Here is a 17919-nt window from a genome sequence, read left to right on the forward strand (position 1 = left end):
CGGGGCCTCGGGGCGGGCTGGCCTCGGTCTTGTCTTTCTGCGCCTGCGCCAGAAACGACACGGGTTGAACTGGGATTAGGCTCACCGGAACCCCGCCCTCCCGGCTTCTGCTTCCGGGTCGGTGCCATGGCGGTGGCAAATTCAAGCCCAGTCAACCCCGTGGTGTTCTTTGATGTCAGCATTGGCGGCCAGGTGAGGTTGGGGCAGCCTCCCGGCCCTGCGCCCACGAGAAACTGCACGGAGCCCAGCAAGCAGGACTCCCCCGCTCGGGGATAACGGGCTCGGGACGCCAGAGAGTGAAATTGGACCGGAACTTAACCCACCTGCCGGGCGGGGGATGGGGGGGCAGGGAAGAGGAGGAGGAAGAGGAGCCCTGCGCATCCTCGAGCTTCCCTCCTGGAGGGACTGGACGTATAAACTGTGGAGGTGGGAGAGACCGAGGGGCACCAGGGAGGGGAGAGTCAGCCATTCTTGTTCCTCCGCTTGGTGAGGCCTTCATGGCCTAGACTAGGTTTTCTGACGGTCTCCCGACCCTTGCAGGAGGTTGGTCGCATGAAGATCGAGCTCTTTGCAGACGTCGTGCCCAAGACGGCCGAGAACTTTAGGTAAGGAGATGCCCGCGCAATGCCAGATTAACCCAGTCTGAGGATCTGCCTGCCCCTGCCCCTGCCCGTCCTCTCGCTAACTTTGAGATCTGATCCCTCTGGTTATTGCACCATCTGAATAGTCACCGTTTTAATTGTTCTCGTGTCGTTTTATGTTGTTAACAATCTGTATGCCTTGGGTCTGAATATCTGACTGACCCGCTTCGTAGGTTTGCTGGCTCCACTCTCGGAGGCTAGGGGCGCTCGCAGCTGTGATGTCTTGGTGACCGAATTTTCACTCTTTTTCCCTTTCAGGCAGTTCTGCACTGGAGAATTCAGGTCAGTCTCAGACTTGGTTGAGTTCACTGCTTGCTTCTGAGGGGTGTCCTGGGGCTGCAGTGAGGGGTCGGGGAACCACTGGCAGTCCTTGAATGATTTCTGGTGACACCAATGGAAGAGAATGCCCCTACAATCTAGTCTATCTTCAGTTCATTTACCTTTATTTCGCTTCTTAGACCATCTTTAGGAGCGTCCCTTTGGCTCTGGTGTGTGGTAAAGTGGAAAGGCCTGTGATTACCTGTCGTCATTCCAAGTCTCTTTGTTTTTGGTTACAGAAAAGATGGGGTTCCAATAGGATACAAAGGGAGCACCTTCCACAGGTAAGGCTTTTGGCAAGCTATTCTTGGTCTTTTACAATCACTTCCTTGGGAGAATTGCTTCTGTGAAGGAAAATAAAACCATCGGGTAATTCTTAGATTTTGAGAATATTTTTCTGAGCTCAACAGTTGATTTGAAGGTTCATTAAATGCCAAAGTGATTAATGTATTTTGAAATCAGTGTTAACTCCAATGTTAATCCAGTGTTAACTAGTCAGTGTTTCACCAAACCACGGAATCATCTCTCAGTATTTTTTGTTCTCTGTTTCAGAGTCATAAAGGATTTCATGATTCAGGGTGGAGATTTTGTTAACGTAAGTACTGTTCTTTCCTATCAAAGACCTATACATTTGTTTTTCCTTGTTATTGCTGCTTCTGTTATTTTATTATAAGGACCCAGTCTTATGATTTGAGAACAACAGCAAGTTTGAAGTGGGGAGGAGATGGAAATGGGGATGTCATTGCTGAGGGGAGCAGCGGGCAAGACAGGAGAAGTCTGCTGCACCATGTGGGTTAGCTCCCTGGCTGGGGATCAAACTCCTGCTGTAGCGGCTGACCATAGCTTCATTGTGCTGAGACTTAACCCCTTGAGCCACCAGGGAGGCCCCCAAAATCACCTTTTTAAAAAAAAAAATCTCACCTCTAATAGAATGTACTATTAGCACTTTAGTTTACACCTATCAGTTTTATCTTTCCTTATATATGTATGTACATAAAATTTTTAATAGACTTAAGATTCCAAAATATTTTTTGTCCTTAATCATTGTCTACATTTTCCCTGGCATTAAGGTTTCTAATGAAACATGCTCTAATAGCTACCCAGTCCAAATTTCATTATGAATAGGCAATTAATTTATTTGATCAGCTAAATTGTTAAAGATTTAAGTTGCTTTCTTTTGTTTGTTCTGAATAATTAAGTTTGTCATTTCCCTACTCTGGCTTCTGGAGTGCTATAGATAGTGTTAGTATTGAGAATGATGTGGTAACTGATCTGTTCCCTAGGTTTACTAGAAATGAACTTGTTTGCTCTTCCTCCTGCATTTTTGTAGGTGGACTTAAAGATATAATAGCTCACATTTATGTCATGCTATATTGATTATAAAGTGCTTTTTTAAAATTTTTTTAAAGATTTTTTTATTTATACAATAGTTGGGGTACAGGCCAGAGATGCGGGAGGGTAAGAAGATTCACCAGTGACAGAGTGGGGAGAAGAACAGGCAGACGGGCCGAAAGCACTGCTGAGGGGAGCAGCGGGCGCAACAGGAGAGGTCTGCCGCGCCATGTAGGAATCTCCTGGCCGGCTGGGAATTGAACCCGTGCTGCAGAGGCTGCGGACAGCTTCACAGCTCTGTGCTCAACCCATTGCGCCACCAGAGAGGCCTGCCTTTATTCTCATATTGATCCCCTTTGGTAGTTTTTACCCCAGTCTTGATTCTGTACCAGGTCTGTGTTTCCTTTTCTACCATGCACCCAGTATTTTTTTTTTAATCTGACTGGGAGAGAGTGATCCTTTGGCCCCCCTCTAAAGATTATCCTTACACCTCAGGGTCTCTATTTGAAATACTGCAAATATGACATTGGTCAAGTTGCTTTATTACCCTGACTTAATTAAGCTCATGTGAAAAATGAGGAAGATAATAATGCTCATTCCACAGGAATGTTGGAAGAGCAAAAAGATAATGCAAATAAAGCTAGGTTAAGCCAAATTTGGGAATTTAAGATAGGGTATTTTGTGGAACCCAAAGGAAGAAGTAGAACAACCGAAAAGGTGCATAGAACCAGTGCCGTCCTTTCTGTGTTTCTGTAGAGCTCGCTACACACCCGTGTTCTCTTTCTGTCCTCCAGTCTGCCTTGCAAAAGATAGTTACCTCCAGCTTCCAGGTTTAGTCAATACAAGTTCATCTTCAGAGAGTATCTAACCCTCTTCACAATCACCAGAGAAGGAATTCTAGTTTGCTCTTCGTGAACTACTTGTCCTCCCCTGGACAGCTTTGTCCAGGAGGGTGATACCTAAGAACCACTCATACTCATAGCGTGGGGAGAGTGGGCAGTTGTTAGTTAAGTGGGTGCTTGTATATAATTTGCCGGCTTCAGAGTCTTCGTATGGCAAGGATAATATATGAGGTCATTGTACTGTTGTTCCTTATTTTGCCTGTGTCTAAACATGTTCTTTTTCTCCAGGGTTCAGGGCACCCAGTACTTGCTCACACTCTTCTTTTTACTTAGGGAGATGGTACCGGAGTTGCCAGTATTTACCGGGGGCCATTTGCAGATGAAAATTTTAAACTCAGACACTCAGCTCCAGGCCTTCTTTCCATGGTAAGTGAGAACTCAGTCGCAGTTTGGGGTTAGATTTATAGCCAGCTGATGCCTGGGCGCCTCTTGAGGGCCAGTGCTGTTTCTTGGGATGGATGCAGTGCTTGGCCTAGCACTCACCTCTACCATGCTTACTTGGGCAAAGCCAGGAAGAAGACTTAATTGGGTAATACTAGCAAGGCAAAAAAGGTACAAGCCAGCTTGGGGAAGTGCAGTTAAGGGATGCAGATGTGGTTTCTAGAATCGTTACCATTAGTATCAGAACCCTTCTAGGTACATACCACTATGCTAGCATTTAAGAAAGAGCTAAAAAAAATGGAAGGTAGCCTCAGAGTGTCTGTTCCCCTCAGACTGACATTGGTTAGGTTGTGCTGTCCCATTCCTGGTAACTTAATTGTTTTTGTTCTTATCCTCCACTAAGTCATAAATTCCTCAAAGGCAGGGAGTAGGTTTCATTGATCTCCAGATCTTACTACCTAACACAGAAAAGTACTGGGCGGATGTTGCTGAGTGAATAAAAGATAATCAGAATAATGGGTAATATTTATTGAGCATTTACTCAGCAAGCACCTTATTTGTGTTCATTCACTTTAATATCTTAACAACCTTTAAGATAGGTACACATGGGCCTCCCCGGTGGCGCAGCGGTTGAGCGCTGGGTTGCGAAGCTGCCCGTGGCCTCTGCGGCGCCGGTTCGATCCCCGGCTGCTTCCCGGCCACCGGAGGAGGGTCCCGCATGGTGCGCAGACCTCTCCTGCCGCCTGCTGCTCCCCTCAGTAGTGTACTTCGGTCCTTCTGCCTGCTCTGCTCCCCACTCTGGCTCTGGTGAATTCTCTCGCCCTCCCGCGCTTCTGACTGTACCCAGTGCATGTATAAACAAAGAAAGAAAGAAAGAAAGAAAGAAAGAAAGAAAGAAAGAAAGAAAGAAAGAAAGAAAGAAAGAAAGAAAGAAAGAAAGGAAGGAGGAAAGGAAGAGAAGGAAGGAAAAGGAAGAAGGAAGGAAGGAAGGAAGGAAGGAAGAAAAAGGAAAGAAAAGGAAAGGAAGGAAGGAAGGAAGAAAGAAGGAAAGAAGAAAGGAAGGAAGGAAGAAGGAAGGAAGGAAGGAAGGAAGGAAGGAAGGAAGGAAGGAAGGGGAAGGAAGGAAGGAAGGAAGGAAGGAGGAAGGAAGGAAAGAAGGAAGGAAGGAGGAAGGAAAAGAAGGAAGGAAGAAGGAAGGAAGGAAGGAAGAAGGAAGGAAGGAAGGAAGGAAAGAAGGAGAAGGAAAGAAGGAAAGAAGGAAAGAAAGAAAGAAAGAAAGAAAGAAAACATGCCTCTATTAAAAAAAAAAAATAATAAAAAAAAAAAAAAACTAAGATAGGTACACATGAGGAGACTGAGGTACAGATGACACAAAACTGAGGCACAGAGAGGTTATGTGACTAAACCAAGGCCTATGTAGTATCGATGGCAGAGCTATTAAAGTTGTCCTGTAGCAGTACTAGAAAGCTGTCTGGCTCCAGAGTGTATTCTCGTAACCAGTAAACTAGTAGAGAAACATGGTGTAGAACTAATTTCCTGCTTTCTTGCTAATTACCCTCTTCTGCATTGAGCATACATTGAGCAGCTAGATAGATTAGATGGGTAGAAGGGATGCATTGGGATCCTGAGAACTCTATTTGTCCTTCCAAAGTTGGGCTTCCTGATGTTACTTTGGAAGTAGGCAAAGGCCTGCTTTGGCTCAGGCAGTCCCTTATTTTCACATATGAAATGTTCCTGAGTACATGTACAAAACTAAAATAGTCTCATCTTACACTAGGGATTTCTAAAGTATAAAACCTAATGAGCTCACCCTAGACAGCATCAATAATGTATCTCATACATTTTTATTTTTATTCCTTCACTATTGGACGCAGAAGCAACCAATTTAAATCTACCGATTAAGGCTAGTGGTAATCTGAATTGAACATGATACACATGATACACATCATTGTTATGATACACTACTGATTAAGGCTAGTGGTGATAGTTTCTGGTTTTGCTTCAGTAGATTAATTTTATGAGACCTGTGCTTTTGTTTTCTACTCATTTTTTTCCCGAAAATAAGGAAAGTATACAATGCATTATCCACAATACATTATACACAAACACTGTTGGCTGTGCTGCTAAAACTTTGGGTTGGTTAATAGACAAAAAATCTGGATTTAGCATATTAAAGGCAGTTTGGGAATGTCAATGTTTAATGAACAGAAGTAGACTTCCTAAGAAAGTCAAATGTCTCTCTATATCTTCTGCATTGTTATCATAGCTTGTTCTATTATAATGCATTATTAAGTGTAATGATGTAAAAATAATTTCAAAGGAGGGAAAGAAGGGATATAACTATATTTTCAGATACTCAATTGGAAATAATTTTTCCTGCAAAATTCAGTAATAAAGGATTTGAGATGTAGCTGTTGAAACCAAACACCATTGATTAAATATAACCTTTTTTCTTGTAAATTCTTAAATTTAAAAAAAATTAGTACTTTAACTTAAGGATACGTTTTTATTCCTGCACATGTGTACATGTTCCATTCAGTAGCCACTGACCCACCATGCAGACCCTTTCTACTTCCCTCCCCATCCTTTTCCCCCTCCCCACCTACTTTCCTCTGGTAACCTGTAAATTTTTTCACTAAGTCCAAGATTTGTCTTTGCTGTGTCTTGTCAGTTTATGCTTTTTGGTTATTTATATTCCACATATGTGTGAAACCATCTGATTTATTTCACTTAATACAATCACTTCAAGTTCCAACTATTTTTTCTTAAAAATTTGTTATTGCCATTGTTATGATACAGTACAAAGCCATTCAGACAAAACAGCTTTTGGTATAGGCAACAGACCTTTTCTCCCCTGGTAACTAACTATAACCCAGCTATAACTAGTATTGGACCAAACAGCAAATCAGGTCCCATAAACAGTTATTTCAATTATAAAAATTCATACTGTAGGGGAAATGTACATTTATTCAAGGATCTGGTTCCTTGAAGGCAGAGATTATGTGTCTTCTTTATCTATGTCCTTCAGGCCTAGCTTAGGCCCTGGCTCAGTAGATGTTCAGTCAAGTTCGCTGGTAGAAAATTTGGAGAGTCTTTCAGGAATCTTGCCCTCCGGCTAGGAGAACTCACTGAAGGTATATTTGTTTTCCACCAGGCAAACAGTGGTCCCAGTACAAATGGCTGCCAGTTCTTCATCACCTGTTCCAAGTGTGATTGGCTAGATGGGAAACATGTAGTGTTTGGTGAGTCCTACTCTGTCCCATAGTCCAGGCTCCATTTACCCCATGGGACTTCAGAAGAGCCAGAGTCCCATACCAAGAATGCTGGGCTTGTGTACTGCACTGGGCAGTGGTGGGGAGGGTGGAAGTGGTGTTCAGGAACTAGAGGAAATGATGGCAGGGGCCACTGACCTCACAGTGGGGAGACACCGTCTAGAGCAGCGCAACTACTTGGGTGATATGTTTGAGGGGAACACCCAGACAGAAACACTTAAGAAATGCCTCCCACAGGCAGCATGGTACTATGGTACTTTGCAATCTCCCAACCTAGGTTTGAACCCTAACTTTGTAACTGCCTGTGACCTCCACTTATGTTAGTATGAGGTTCAAATGAACTAATGGCAATGGATGGACAGTGGAAACTAGAACATGTTATGCAAGTGAGCATAGTAAAATCCAGCACATATGCTTTCTACAGGAAAAATCATCGATGGACTTCTGGTTATGAGAAAGATTGAGGTGAGTCCGTTCTGTTGCCATTCTGGTCTAGTACTACCTAACTGTTGTCAGCTAGAAAATGGTGAGTTCGGCCCAGTCTTTATTGCCTCTAGTGACATGAAAAGAGAGGAGAGTCCTCATGCCTCCCATGTTTTCTTGGCCCATAAGCAACCTCTCTAGCACACCAAGGTTGATTTCTGTTGTCCTTTTCCTACTTGATAAAATCCGATTCAGCATTGCTTTCAGGATCCTATGTGATCTGGTCCCTGCCACTGCTTCCTCTGTGTTCCTGTCATATCAGGTTACTGTCTCTTCTCTAAATATGCCATATATGTCCCTGCTTCTGCCTTCCTCCTACCTCTGAGCCTTTCTTTGCTCATGCTCTTTCCTCCTTTTCCTCTTTTTCCTTTCTTTTCCTCCTGATGGGCTCTCACTCATCCTTCTATTACTAGCTCAAACTCCCTTCTGCTATAGATCCCTCCCTAACCTCTAAACAGCAGTTGAATTGCTTCCTCTGCCCTGCACACTGTCTTATAACTTTTTACATTGTTACATATCATAGATTTGATATTGCTTACTTGTACATTTTCTCTTTGATCTGCATTGTATGCTTTACCTTTTTGCTAGGGCAGACCATTATCATAGAAGTCTCTGAGTCCGTAGTCTTTAGCAAAGGGCCGGCGGGAGTAAGTACATGAGTGTCTTTGAATGAGTCTCCACTGTGCCTTCTCTCCTAGAATGTTCCTACGGGCCCCAACAATAAGCCTAAGCTGCCTGTGGTGATCTCACAGTGTGGAGAGATGTAGTCCAGAGCAAGACTGAAACAGGTACGTTGGCATCTGACATTGGAGACTGAGCCTCTTTCATCTGTCAAATACCTGTCTCCTAGGATCCTTGTAAGGATCAAAACAGAAAGGTTTACTTAGGGAACTCTACTCTTCTACTACTTTGTAGTTTACAAAGTATCACCCTGAAAACCATTAGGCAGTTTCTGACAGCACTCTTAGACTGTGGTATGTTGAGTAGTCCACTGGAAAGACCTGACTCCAGGCCTGGGTGGCTCCCTCCTGTGACCAGCCTGAGGCAGCAGGAGACACCCTGGCCCTTCTCATTAGAACCAATGTGGCAATTTCAAGCCCTGGTTTTGTATCTGCCAGCCCCACAGGTGAATGTGACACCTTTCTCAGCCTACATATGGTCACTTTCTACCCATACTGCTTGCTTTGTGCTGGACATCTTGTTAGGTATGGGAGGGGATGGGGACAAAGAATTGAAAGATTCCCTATACCTTTCAGGAACTTTTGGGAAAAGATAAAAACATTCTCAGAGGTGATCACTAGTAAAAGGAATGACATTACTAAGTCTTATAAGAGTACAAAGGAGTGGCGGTGGTGTTTTGCCATCCTTCTGTCCATCCTGCCTTCCTTCCCTCCAAGTTAGAAGAATATTACATTGAACACCCACCTTCAATGCACTAATTGTATCACAGTGTACTACAGTGTACTACAATTCACCTACATTCACCATCGATTAACACTTATCATTTGGATTTGACATTTCCTTTTTCTTTCCCTTCTTTCCTCTTCTCCCATTTGTATTCCCTCTCTTTACTCCTACTCCCCTCTCTCCCTCCCCACCCGCCTTCCTTTCTTTTTCTTCCTTCTTTCCCATTTGAAAGCTGAAGACTTCTTGGTACTTTACCCAAAATATTTCAGCAAACAACTCCTAAGAATAACCACAATGATAATATCAAATATACATATTCAGATTTCCCCAGTTGTCTACAAAGTAACTTTTATGTCTGTCAAAAAAATGTTCCAGTCATGGTTTACATTCTTCATTTGGTTGTTCATATTTAATTATAAAAGTAATATAATCTGTAAAAAAATTTTTTTAAGATTTATTTATTTATGCATACAAGAGCTGGGCTACAGGCCAGAGATGCACGGGGTGAGAGGATTCACCAGAGACAGAGTAGGGAGCAGAACAGGCAGATTAACTGAAATACACTGCTGAGGGGAGCAGCAGGCAAGATAGGAGAGGTCTGCTGCGCCATGTGGGTGTTCCTCCCTGTCCGGCCGGGGATCCAACTCGTGCTGCAGAGGCTGCATATTGCTTCATAGTGGGGTGCTTAACCCCTTCTGCCACCTGGGAGGCCCCTAATCTGTAAAATTTTTACATAAAACTGTTAAAATGAAAATCCTACCTATTCCCCCCCACCTCCAATTCTACTCCTCTCAGATACCCCTTTATCAGTTTGAGGTATTTCTCAGGGTCTTTCTTTGCCTATTTAGTTTTGAGAGACTTTCTGTTTTTCCTAAATGGCATCACATTATAGTTCTCATAACTTGGCATTGTATTTTGAAGACTTCCTTCTACATTTATATAAAACTACCTTATACTAGAAGCAAAACTGGGGCCTCCCTGGTGGCCTGGATTGAGTCTCAGTTCTATCACCAGTGTGGCCTGAGTTGGATCCCCAGCCAGCAAGCTAACCCACGTGGCGCAGCAGACCACTCCTGCCTTGCCTGCTGCTCCCCTCAGCAGTGTATTTCAGTCAATTGGTCTGTTTTGCTCCCCACTCTGTCTCTGGTGAATCCTCTCACCCCCCGCACCTCTGGCCTACACCCCAGTTCTTCTATGCAAAAAACCCCACAAAAACTAAAAGCAAAACTGATACAATAATCTATAAGATGTTTGTAGCATATAGTGTATTTTGCCTTTCTCTTGGTGGTTTGAATAAACAGCATGAGTCTTCATTCTTTATTTTGTATGATGATCACTGTTTTCCCCAGAACATTTTTTTAATTACATTTATTGCAGTAATGCTAGATTACAACACTGTATATGTTTTAAGGGTATCAGTTCACACCTCTGCAAATATATGTTACCACACCACACCTGCCAGGAAGGCCCTAATAATCTCCCACCATAGCACCACTGCACCCCCCCCCATAGCTTCCACCCTCCCCTTTTGGTAGCGGATTATCTCTAATTGATTTTTTAGTGCAGTCTTTAGGATTTTTTTTATGTTTGTTATCATGTCATCTGAAAATAGTGAGTTTTACTTTTTCCTTTCCAAGCTGGATTCCTTTTATTTTCTCCTCTTGGCCTAATTGCTGTAGAGGGGATTTTCAATACTCCGTTGAGTAGCGGTGGTGAGAGTGGGCATCCTTGTCCTGTATCTGATCTTAGAGGAAAAGTTTTCAGTGTTTACCATTGTGTACCATGTTAGCTGTGGGCGTGTTGTGTATGGTCTTTATAGTGTTGTTCAGAACATATTTTAAAAAATTGTCAAGTATTGTTTATCCTAACTTAGGTGATATCCTTTGTTAAACAAGATATTAACAAATTTAATTTCTTTAACAAGTTGAAACCTGGACTTTGAGGAAGTCAAAATCATCAGTCTTTTCCCTTACACCTTTTGCATTTTGTCTTCTTTAAGAAGTCTGCACTACCCCAGATCATATTATTTTCTGTATCTTTTTCTAATATTTGTATAGTTTTATTTGTGTACTGATAATCATCCAGAATTTGTTTTTCTGCCTTTTTTCCCAAGTGGAGGTCTAGCCAAACAGACCATCTTAATGACTGTCCACACCTCTATCTGTGACTGACTTTGTGTTCACAGCATATGGCAATTACAGGCATCCGGTAAAATGTTTTAAGTTAATAGTAAGGGAGAATGTCAGGCATTTTAGGCAGGGAACTGGTGTGAGCAAATGCTGAGGCAGGAATGCACAAGTGTGTGCTGGAAGCTGTACATAAGCCTCTCCTGTCCAGCCACGTGGTCCCTTGGGCCCACTTGACACCCTGAACTTTCCTCTTTGCTAATGCTCAGCACCCCTAGGGCTTCTTCTGTGCGTCCCTTTCAGTACTGCTTGACATCACCTCCCTTTCCCACTCATTTTGTTACTGAAAAAGAATTGAACTCATACGTTCTTTCCCTTCTAACGACTGACCACTGCAGGAAAAAAGATAAAAAGAGTAAGGTTTTAAAATTCTTTATATTTGGGGCTGCTTTTTGGTATTTTTCTGAGTTCCTTTCAGAAAGTTATTGGAAATCCTTGCTGGGAGTTTGATTTTCTTTTTTTTTTCTTTTTTTTTTTAATTAATTTATTTATTTTTTATAGAGGCGTGCTTTATTTATTTATTTGTTTGTTTGTTTTGTTTATACATGCACTGGGTACAGTCAGAAGGGCGGGAGGGTGAGAGAATTCACCAGAGCCAGAGCAGGGAGCAGAGCAGGCAGAAGGACCGAACGAAGTACACTGCTGAGGGGAGCAGTGGGCGGCAGGAGAGGTCTGCGCGCCATGTGGGACCCTCCTCCGGTGGCCGGGGAGTAGCCGGGGATCGAACCGGCGCCGCAGAGGCCGCGGGCAGCTTCGCAACCCAGCGCTCAACCGCTGCGCCACCAGGGAGGCCCCGGGAGTTTGATTTTCAAGGGTGGCGATCATCAACCCCTCCCCTTCTCACCCTCAATTAGTAAAGGTCATGTAAACCTTTGTCCCCACGAAAGTCCCTCTTTTAAATCTGCAACCAAAGCAGAACAAATTCCACAGGGGTCATTTGACATTCCAGAGGCCTCTGAACGAGAATTGTTCCATAGACAGTTCTTTCTGTGATGCAGGAAATGTGTACCTGTGGTAGCTTCCAGCCACATGTGGCAGTTGACCACTTGAAATGTAGATGGTGTGACTAAAGGACTGAATTTAAAATTTTTTTTTTATTAGTATTTCCATTCATTTTATGTTGAACTTATTCCTGGGCCATAGGTTTTTCTTTCTTCAGTTTCTTCTGGGATAGCCTTTTCTTCTGTGCAGCTGCCTCTTCTGATTTAGGAACATCTGCTCTTTTTCAATAAAGATCCTCTCCATGTAGGACGGAGAGCTCATGTGTGGGTGTATCCGACCACTAGCTCTTAAGTTATACCTCGCATCTGGGGGGCTTTGTTCACCTCTGTGCGCTCAATGACCAGAGAATCTACATCTAAACCCTTAAGTTCAGCATTACTCTTTGCTTTAAGCAGTAAAAATTCAGCACTCTGCCACCTCCTGTATCTGCCTCCAGCCCCCCTGTTTGGCCTGGGCACACCTACCAACTCCACCACTGTAACAATGGGATGGCATGCACCGCTTTGGTAGCAACAGCCTTCAAATACTTCCGATATTTGTACTCTTGATAGCCTGGACAGTTTCACAAGAGTTCATAAAATGATCATGAAGATTTGAATCCCTTGGTTTGCATGACTCTGTAGGGTTTTCTGGGTCAAGCAATTTTTAGAGCTCACCAAAGGCAGCTTATGGGAAGAGCTCAATTTTAATTAAATTTAAGAGCCACATATGGTACCTTCAGTTCGGTCTCAGAATTGAATCTCTTTTAGTTAACACTTAGGGATAATATGAAAAAAAAAATATATGTAGGGGCTGTTATGGTTTATTAAACACTTTTTTGTGCTTGGCTATTGAGCTAAGTACTTTAATCTCATTTAACTACCAAAAGTCCCTATCATATGTGTTAGGGAATCTAGGTGGCAATCTGACCTGAAGGAATTCCACAGGTGGGTGCTCCACTTTGGGTTTCTGAGTAATGTGATTTGAGAAAAAATAAGAAATAGAAGAGATTAATTCCCTAAGAGCAGGGCATCATTCAGTGATCTTTCTTCCCAGCTATAAAGTTATAAGCATCACAAATTCATATAGAAGTGTTTCAGATCCCGCTAGTGTTTGGGGCAGAATATGGTTGACGGCCACTATAGATGATGTTTTCAAGCCCTATTCTATAGTAGTTCTCAAAATCTTATTTATTTATTTATTTATTTATTTATGCAAGAACCGGGGTACAGGCCAGATGCACAGGAGGGTGAGAGGATTCACCAGAGACAGAGAGGGGAACAGAACAGGCAGACTGATGAAATACACTGCTGAGGGGAGCAGCGGGCATGACAGGAGAAGTCTGCTGTGCCATGTGGGACCCTCACCGGCCAGCCGGGATCAAACCCGTGCTGCAGAGGCTGAGGACAACTTCACAGCTGGCGCTCAACCGCCTGTGCCATCAGGGGAGGCCCAGTTCTCAAATTTTAATATGCATTTGAATCACCAGGAGATCTTTTAAAATCAGTGGGTCTGGATGAGACCTGAGATTTTGCATTTCTAACCAACTCTCCAAGTAATGCTAATGTTCACTTTGAATAGCAAGGCTACAGGGGAACAACAGAAAATGTCTTCTAATTGATAACCTGCCATAGCCCAATCCAAAAAGATCCAGGAGGAGATAAACTCTTGGTGGACACTAGTCGAGCAGGAATCTGCTGCAATCATTGAAGATATTACCTCATGATGCATTTGGGGCCTGTGCCCAAGCACTGGAAATATAATTAGACAGGAAGGAGGTAGAAGATTAGTGGGGCCACTTCATCAACTATACCTCCATATGAATGAAGCATTTCCTTCCAGAATTCTTGTATTTTTGTCTTAAGTCCTGATTTTGGTTTTAATGAAAATGAAGTTTTCTGTGTAGCTCTAGATGTAGAAACTTTGGTTTTATCTCAGAGAGTTGTGTGAAAGCTTTCTATGGTGAATTTAATTAGGTTTACATAGGCAAACCTTGGCCTTCAAGATTCTCCTGTCATAGTCTGAACAGGGTTCTTTGCTGGTGGAACCTCTGTTTGAAGGCCTGAGGATCTCTTGGAAAAGTCAGGGGGATGAACTTGGCCAGTTTGAATTGCTGCTCTCCTCCCTGTGATCCCCATACCCGGTATCAGTATCAGGCAGTGGAGAACTTTCTTTAAGCCATAGTTTACCAAATTCCCCTAAAGATAAGAATCACTTGGGAGCATTTATTAACCTTACTAATTCTCAGATTCCTCCTCTGGAGATTGACTGAGTGAGTTTAAGATAGGACCGAGGGTGCTGTGCTTGTAACAAGCATCTCAGATGGTTCTTATCAGAAAAAATGTGGGCAACACAGCTTTAGGTGGTACTGTGATGAATATCTTTTATTTTAATATTTGCATCTTAGGAGAAAATATATAATTAGCACAACACACTTTCACACTTATTATAGCTTACAATGAGGCATTATTGAATTTCAATAATTAGGTTAAGAAACTAATTATACCTGTGGGTGTTAGGGTAATAGCTGTGAAGATGCTATTCAAATGACTGAGGTTTAACAAACACTATCCCCTCTCTGGGATTACCTGCAGATTTGAGACATCTCTATAGAGGAAGATTATGAGAGACCTGGTAGCACGTGAGCTGGTCCTTCAGTCATCCTACACCTAAGCGCTAATTAATTAAGAGGGAGCCCTGCTACTATGAGGTTACAAATTTGAAAAGTACCTGTATTCAAGGAACTCATGGTGTCTAGAAGACACAATTACACTGGCATAATGTATTAGGCTGGATGTTTTAGGACAAGCTAAGAATCCCTGTGCCTGGGGAAGTGGTTGGGAGAGCTGCATAAGAGATGATGCTTCAGGGCCTTCCTGGTGGCGCAGGGGTTAAAGACAGCGCTATGAAGCCATCGCCAGCCACTGCAGCATGAGTTCGATCCCTGGCTGGCCAGGGAGCAACCCACATGGCGCAACAGACCTCTCCTGCCTCCCCTGCTGCCCTCAGCAGTGTATTTCAGTAGATCTGCCTGTTCTGCTCCCCACTCTCTCTGGTGAATCCTCTCACCACCCACACCTCTGGCTTATACCCCAGTTCTTATATACATAAGTAAATAAATCTTCTAAAAAAAGAGAGAGAGATGATACTTCAGCTGAGTACTCAAGAGAATAGACTTGTCAGATAGCTGATGCTGGGGAGGGCTTTCCAGGCAAAGGGAACAGCATGAGCAAAGGCATAAAAACAAGAAACCACAGAAAGTGTAAGGGAAACTGCCAGTAATTCAATATGGCCAAAGCAGGCCATATTGAAAAGCAAATAGTAAGAGATGAGACTGGAGGATGCCAGGGCCAGTTGCGGGAACCAGTGCAGACTGAGGAACTCATGTTATCCTGAGGGTGGGGGTGAGCTTCAGGCAGTTGTACTTTTTTTTTTTTTTTTCAGAGAGAGTCCATTTTGTTCCTGAGAGTCTCAAAAGGGGATCAGACCCTCCAGAAAGAACCAGGCCGGTACGAGGCACTGGAGGATTTTGAGCAGAATACTGGGATTGAATTTTCTTATTCAGAAGGTGATTCTGGCAGCACTGTGGATGATGAGCCGGAGGCCAGTGAGGAAAGCATGTCCGCTGTAGCAGTCCAGGCAAGAGAAAAGAGACTCTACATGAAAATATGGGTCTAGAGAGCTCTAGAGATTTGACGCAAATATCTGTGTGCCTGCTGGGTGTGTGACACTGTTCCCCGCCCTGATAGTCAGAAACCCTGCCCAGTAAAAAGAGGTAGAAGGGGATAATGTCTGGCTCTGTTCCAGTCCAACCCAGTGCAAAGGCAAAGCTACCAACTTGCAATCAGGTCTCACACACAGTGAGGAACTTTATACTATTGGTCTTTGAGAGAGATAGGTCTAAGATCTCAAAGTTAAATTAAGTGAAAGTCCAGATGCCTGATGCCATTTATTTTGAATAACTATTTTAGGAATTCCTGTAGTGATAGTATAGCCAACTGTTACTAACAGTTACCTTCATGGAATAGACACAGCAAAGAGACTTTTTTGCAGTTTATACTGTCCTACATGTGCTTGAATTTTCTACGTTGAGTCAGTATCTTAGAGTGGGTGTGCATACTGTATATATGTAGTTTTAGCTAAACCTAGTTCGTCCCAGATCCTCCCAGGAGCATCTTGCTTCTCCTCTTCCTGGTCTAAGCAAATTCAGCGTTCCCTTCCTAGGTGCTCCCAAAGTGCTTGGTGTCCCTCTATTAAACATTTAACACAGTCTATCACAAATGTGTTCGTCTGGCTTTTTCTAGACGGAGGCAGGACCCCCTGGAGGCAGGGACCGTGCTGACTATGTGCCTGTAATTCAGAAAGTACATTTACACGTTTTCATACATTCTGTTTAAGGGCCCAGAGTAAACATCTGTCTGAACCTGCAATATGACACCAGGACTCAAGTCCTTTGAAGAAGGGGTGTGGTCACGTTAAGGGGAGGGGGACAGTAGTATCTGAGTATATGCACCCTGCTCTTTCAATACAGCTAACTCCAAGGCCATAAACAGAGGGTGTGGGCTTTCCTTTCTCTATAAACCTGAGACCAAAATGTACAAGGAAGAAGGATTGCTCTTTGTTCTAGAACTCCACAGGAAGCCATTAAGGTCTCGCCAAAAGGAGTCAGGCTTTGGAGCCAAGTAGACCAGGAAGTCCCATCACTGTCAAGACAGTAAGCCTCTTGGGACCCTAGTTTTCTCCTTGATTAATTACAGACAATACATACTGCACAAGAGTGGTGAATTGTAAATAATAAATGAGATAGTATGCTTGCCTATAAAATGTTAGTTTATTTTTTCTTGGTTCTTGTGTAATTTATCTCAAGTTTGGGGAACCAGAAGTTTGACCAATGGCAAAAATCAGACTGGTTCTTCTCTTGGGAAAAGAGGATTAGAAATGTGGAGGATAGCTGGGAGCATGGTTTCTCCTGGAATGTCTGGGTTCCCCTGAGCTGCTTCTCCATCCCTCACTGATATCCATGTCTCTGCCATTATAGGCTTTCCCTTGTTCTGGGTGATGTCTTAAGATAATCTGGATTGGCCCCTGTGTTTGCTTCCCTGCCTGCTGCTGCCTTTTTGATCAAGAGTCCTTGGAAGTATCACAGATTCAGATCCCGAAATTTTCTGTTTGTTTCCAACTGTAAATAAAGTTTTTGGTTTTTTGGTATGTGTGTTGTTTTTAAATGGTAGTGATGATAGCCCATATCCTCAGCTGGGGCCGGCTCTCCCCAGAGGCCAGCATGGACCAGAGCCCAGCCCTGCTATGTATAGCTGACGCCTCAGATTTGTAACCAGTTGTAGCGGTCCCCTCCTGGGTTCCAACTGATTGGGCAAAGAAGGCAAAGCCCCAGGGCCTTATGAGCACGATTTATTCCAAGGATGTTCTAAGTAGGTTCAATTTGGCTATTTCCGTAGCTTGTTGGAAAAGGGTCACCCACCTGGAATATTTTTGGATGGGAGACCATTTGGTAGTGTGTGTCTTGATCATGATGAAATGGGAATAATTCAGTCAAAATCTGGGTTTGTATCAGGTCATTTTAAACAGTTGAGTTTTTGAGAAATTCACTTCCCTTTTCAAAGGCCCAGTTTCCTCATTTATAAAGTGGGAATAATATCTGCATATTGCATAGCATTGTTGAGATGGTCAAAGAAGAAAACAAGAAAGTAATTGATAAATTAGTAACATGCTTTGGAAAGTGCTTTGAAATAGCCCAACATAGAAAGAGTCCTACCAGGTAGAACTTTCAAGTGGTAAAGTGGAGTTCCTTTCATGAAGCGACTTCTATTTTCTCGTGGCTCACGGACAGGGGTCACTCTACTGCTGGCAGCAGGCTACTGCGAGGCAGTATTGATAGCAGACAGCTGAATTAGGTGACTCATAGAACCTGGTGAAAAGTGGCCATTTCAGTATAGTGGGGTCAAGAGAAATAGTTACAGGGCCTCCCTGGTGGTGCAGGCGTTGAGTGCGGCACTGT

The 17919-nt window shown here is 43.3% G+C and overlaps 1 protein-coding gene across 2 annotated transcripts; it reads left to right on the plus strand.

Annotated features, from left to right (window-relative positions):
• Window positions 1-68: 68 nt before the first annotated feature.
• PPIH (peptidylprolyl isomerase H) lies at window positions 69-17130 on the plus strand. 2 transcript variants are annotated; one of them, XM_037499511.2, is made up of 10 exons: window positions 69-192; window positions 541-605; window positions 900-923; window positions 1199-1243; window positions 1512-1554; window positions 3467-3559; window positions 6729-6816; window positions 7271-7311; window positions 8028-8117; window positions 16942-17130. In XM_037499511.2, exons 1-9 carry the CDS (start codon window positions 127-129, stop codon window positions 8094-8096), a joined length of 534 nt encoding a protein of 177 aa, XP_037355408.1. In that variant the 5' UTR covers window positions 69-126; the 3' UTR covers window positions 8097-8117; window positions 16942-17130. The 2 variants fall into 2 exon arrangements, with proteins under 2 accessions (XP_037355408.1, XP_037355409.1); XM_037499512.2 differs by lacking the exon at window positions 16942-17130 and adding an exon at window positions 15348-15541.
• Window positions 17131-17919: the final 789 nt, after the last annotated feature.

The sequence above is a fragment of the Talpa occidentalis genome, unplaced genomic scaffold (assembly GCF_014898055.3).
Source record: "Talpa occidentalis isolate TD23 unplaced genomic scaffold, MPIMG_talOcc4v2.1 talOcc4.9, whole genome shotgun sequence".
Classification (NCBI taxonomy): domain Eukaryota; kingdom Metazoa; phylum Chordata; class Mammalia; order Eulipotyphla; family Talpidae; genus Talpa; species Talpa occidentalis.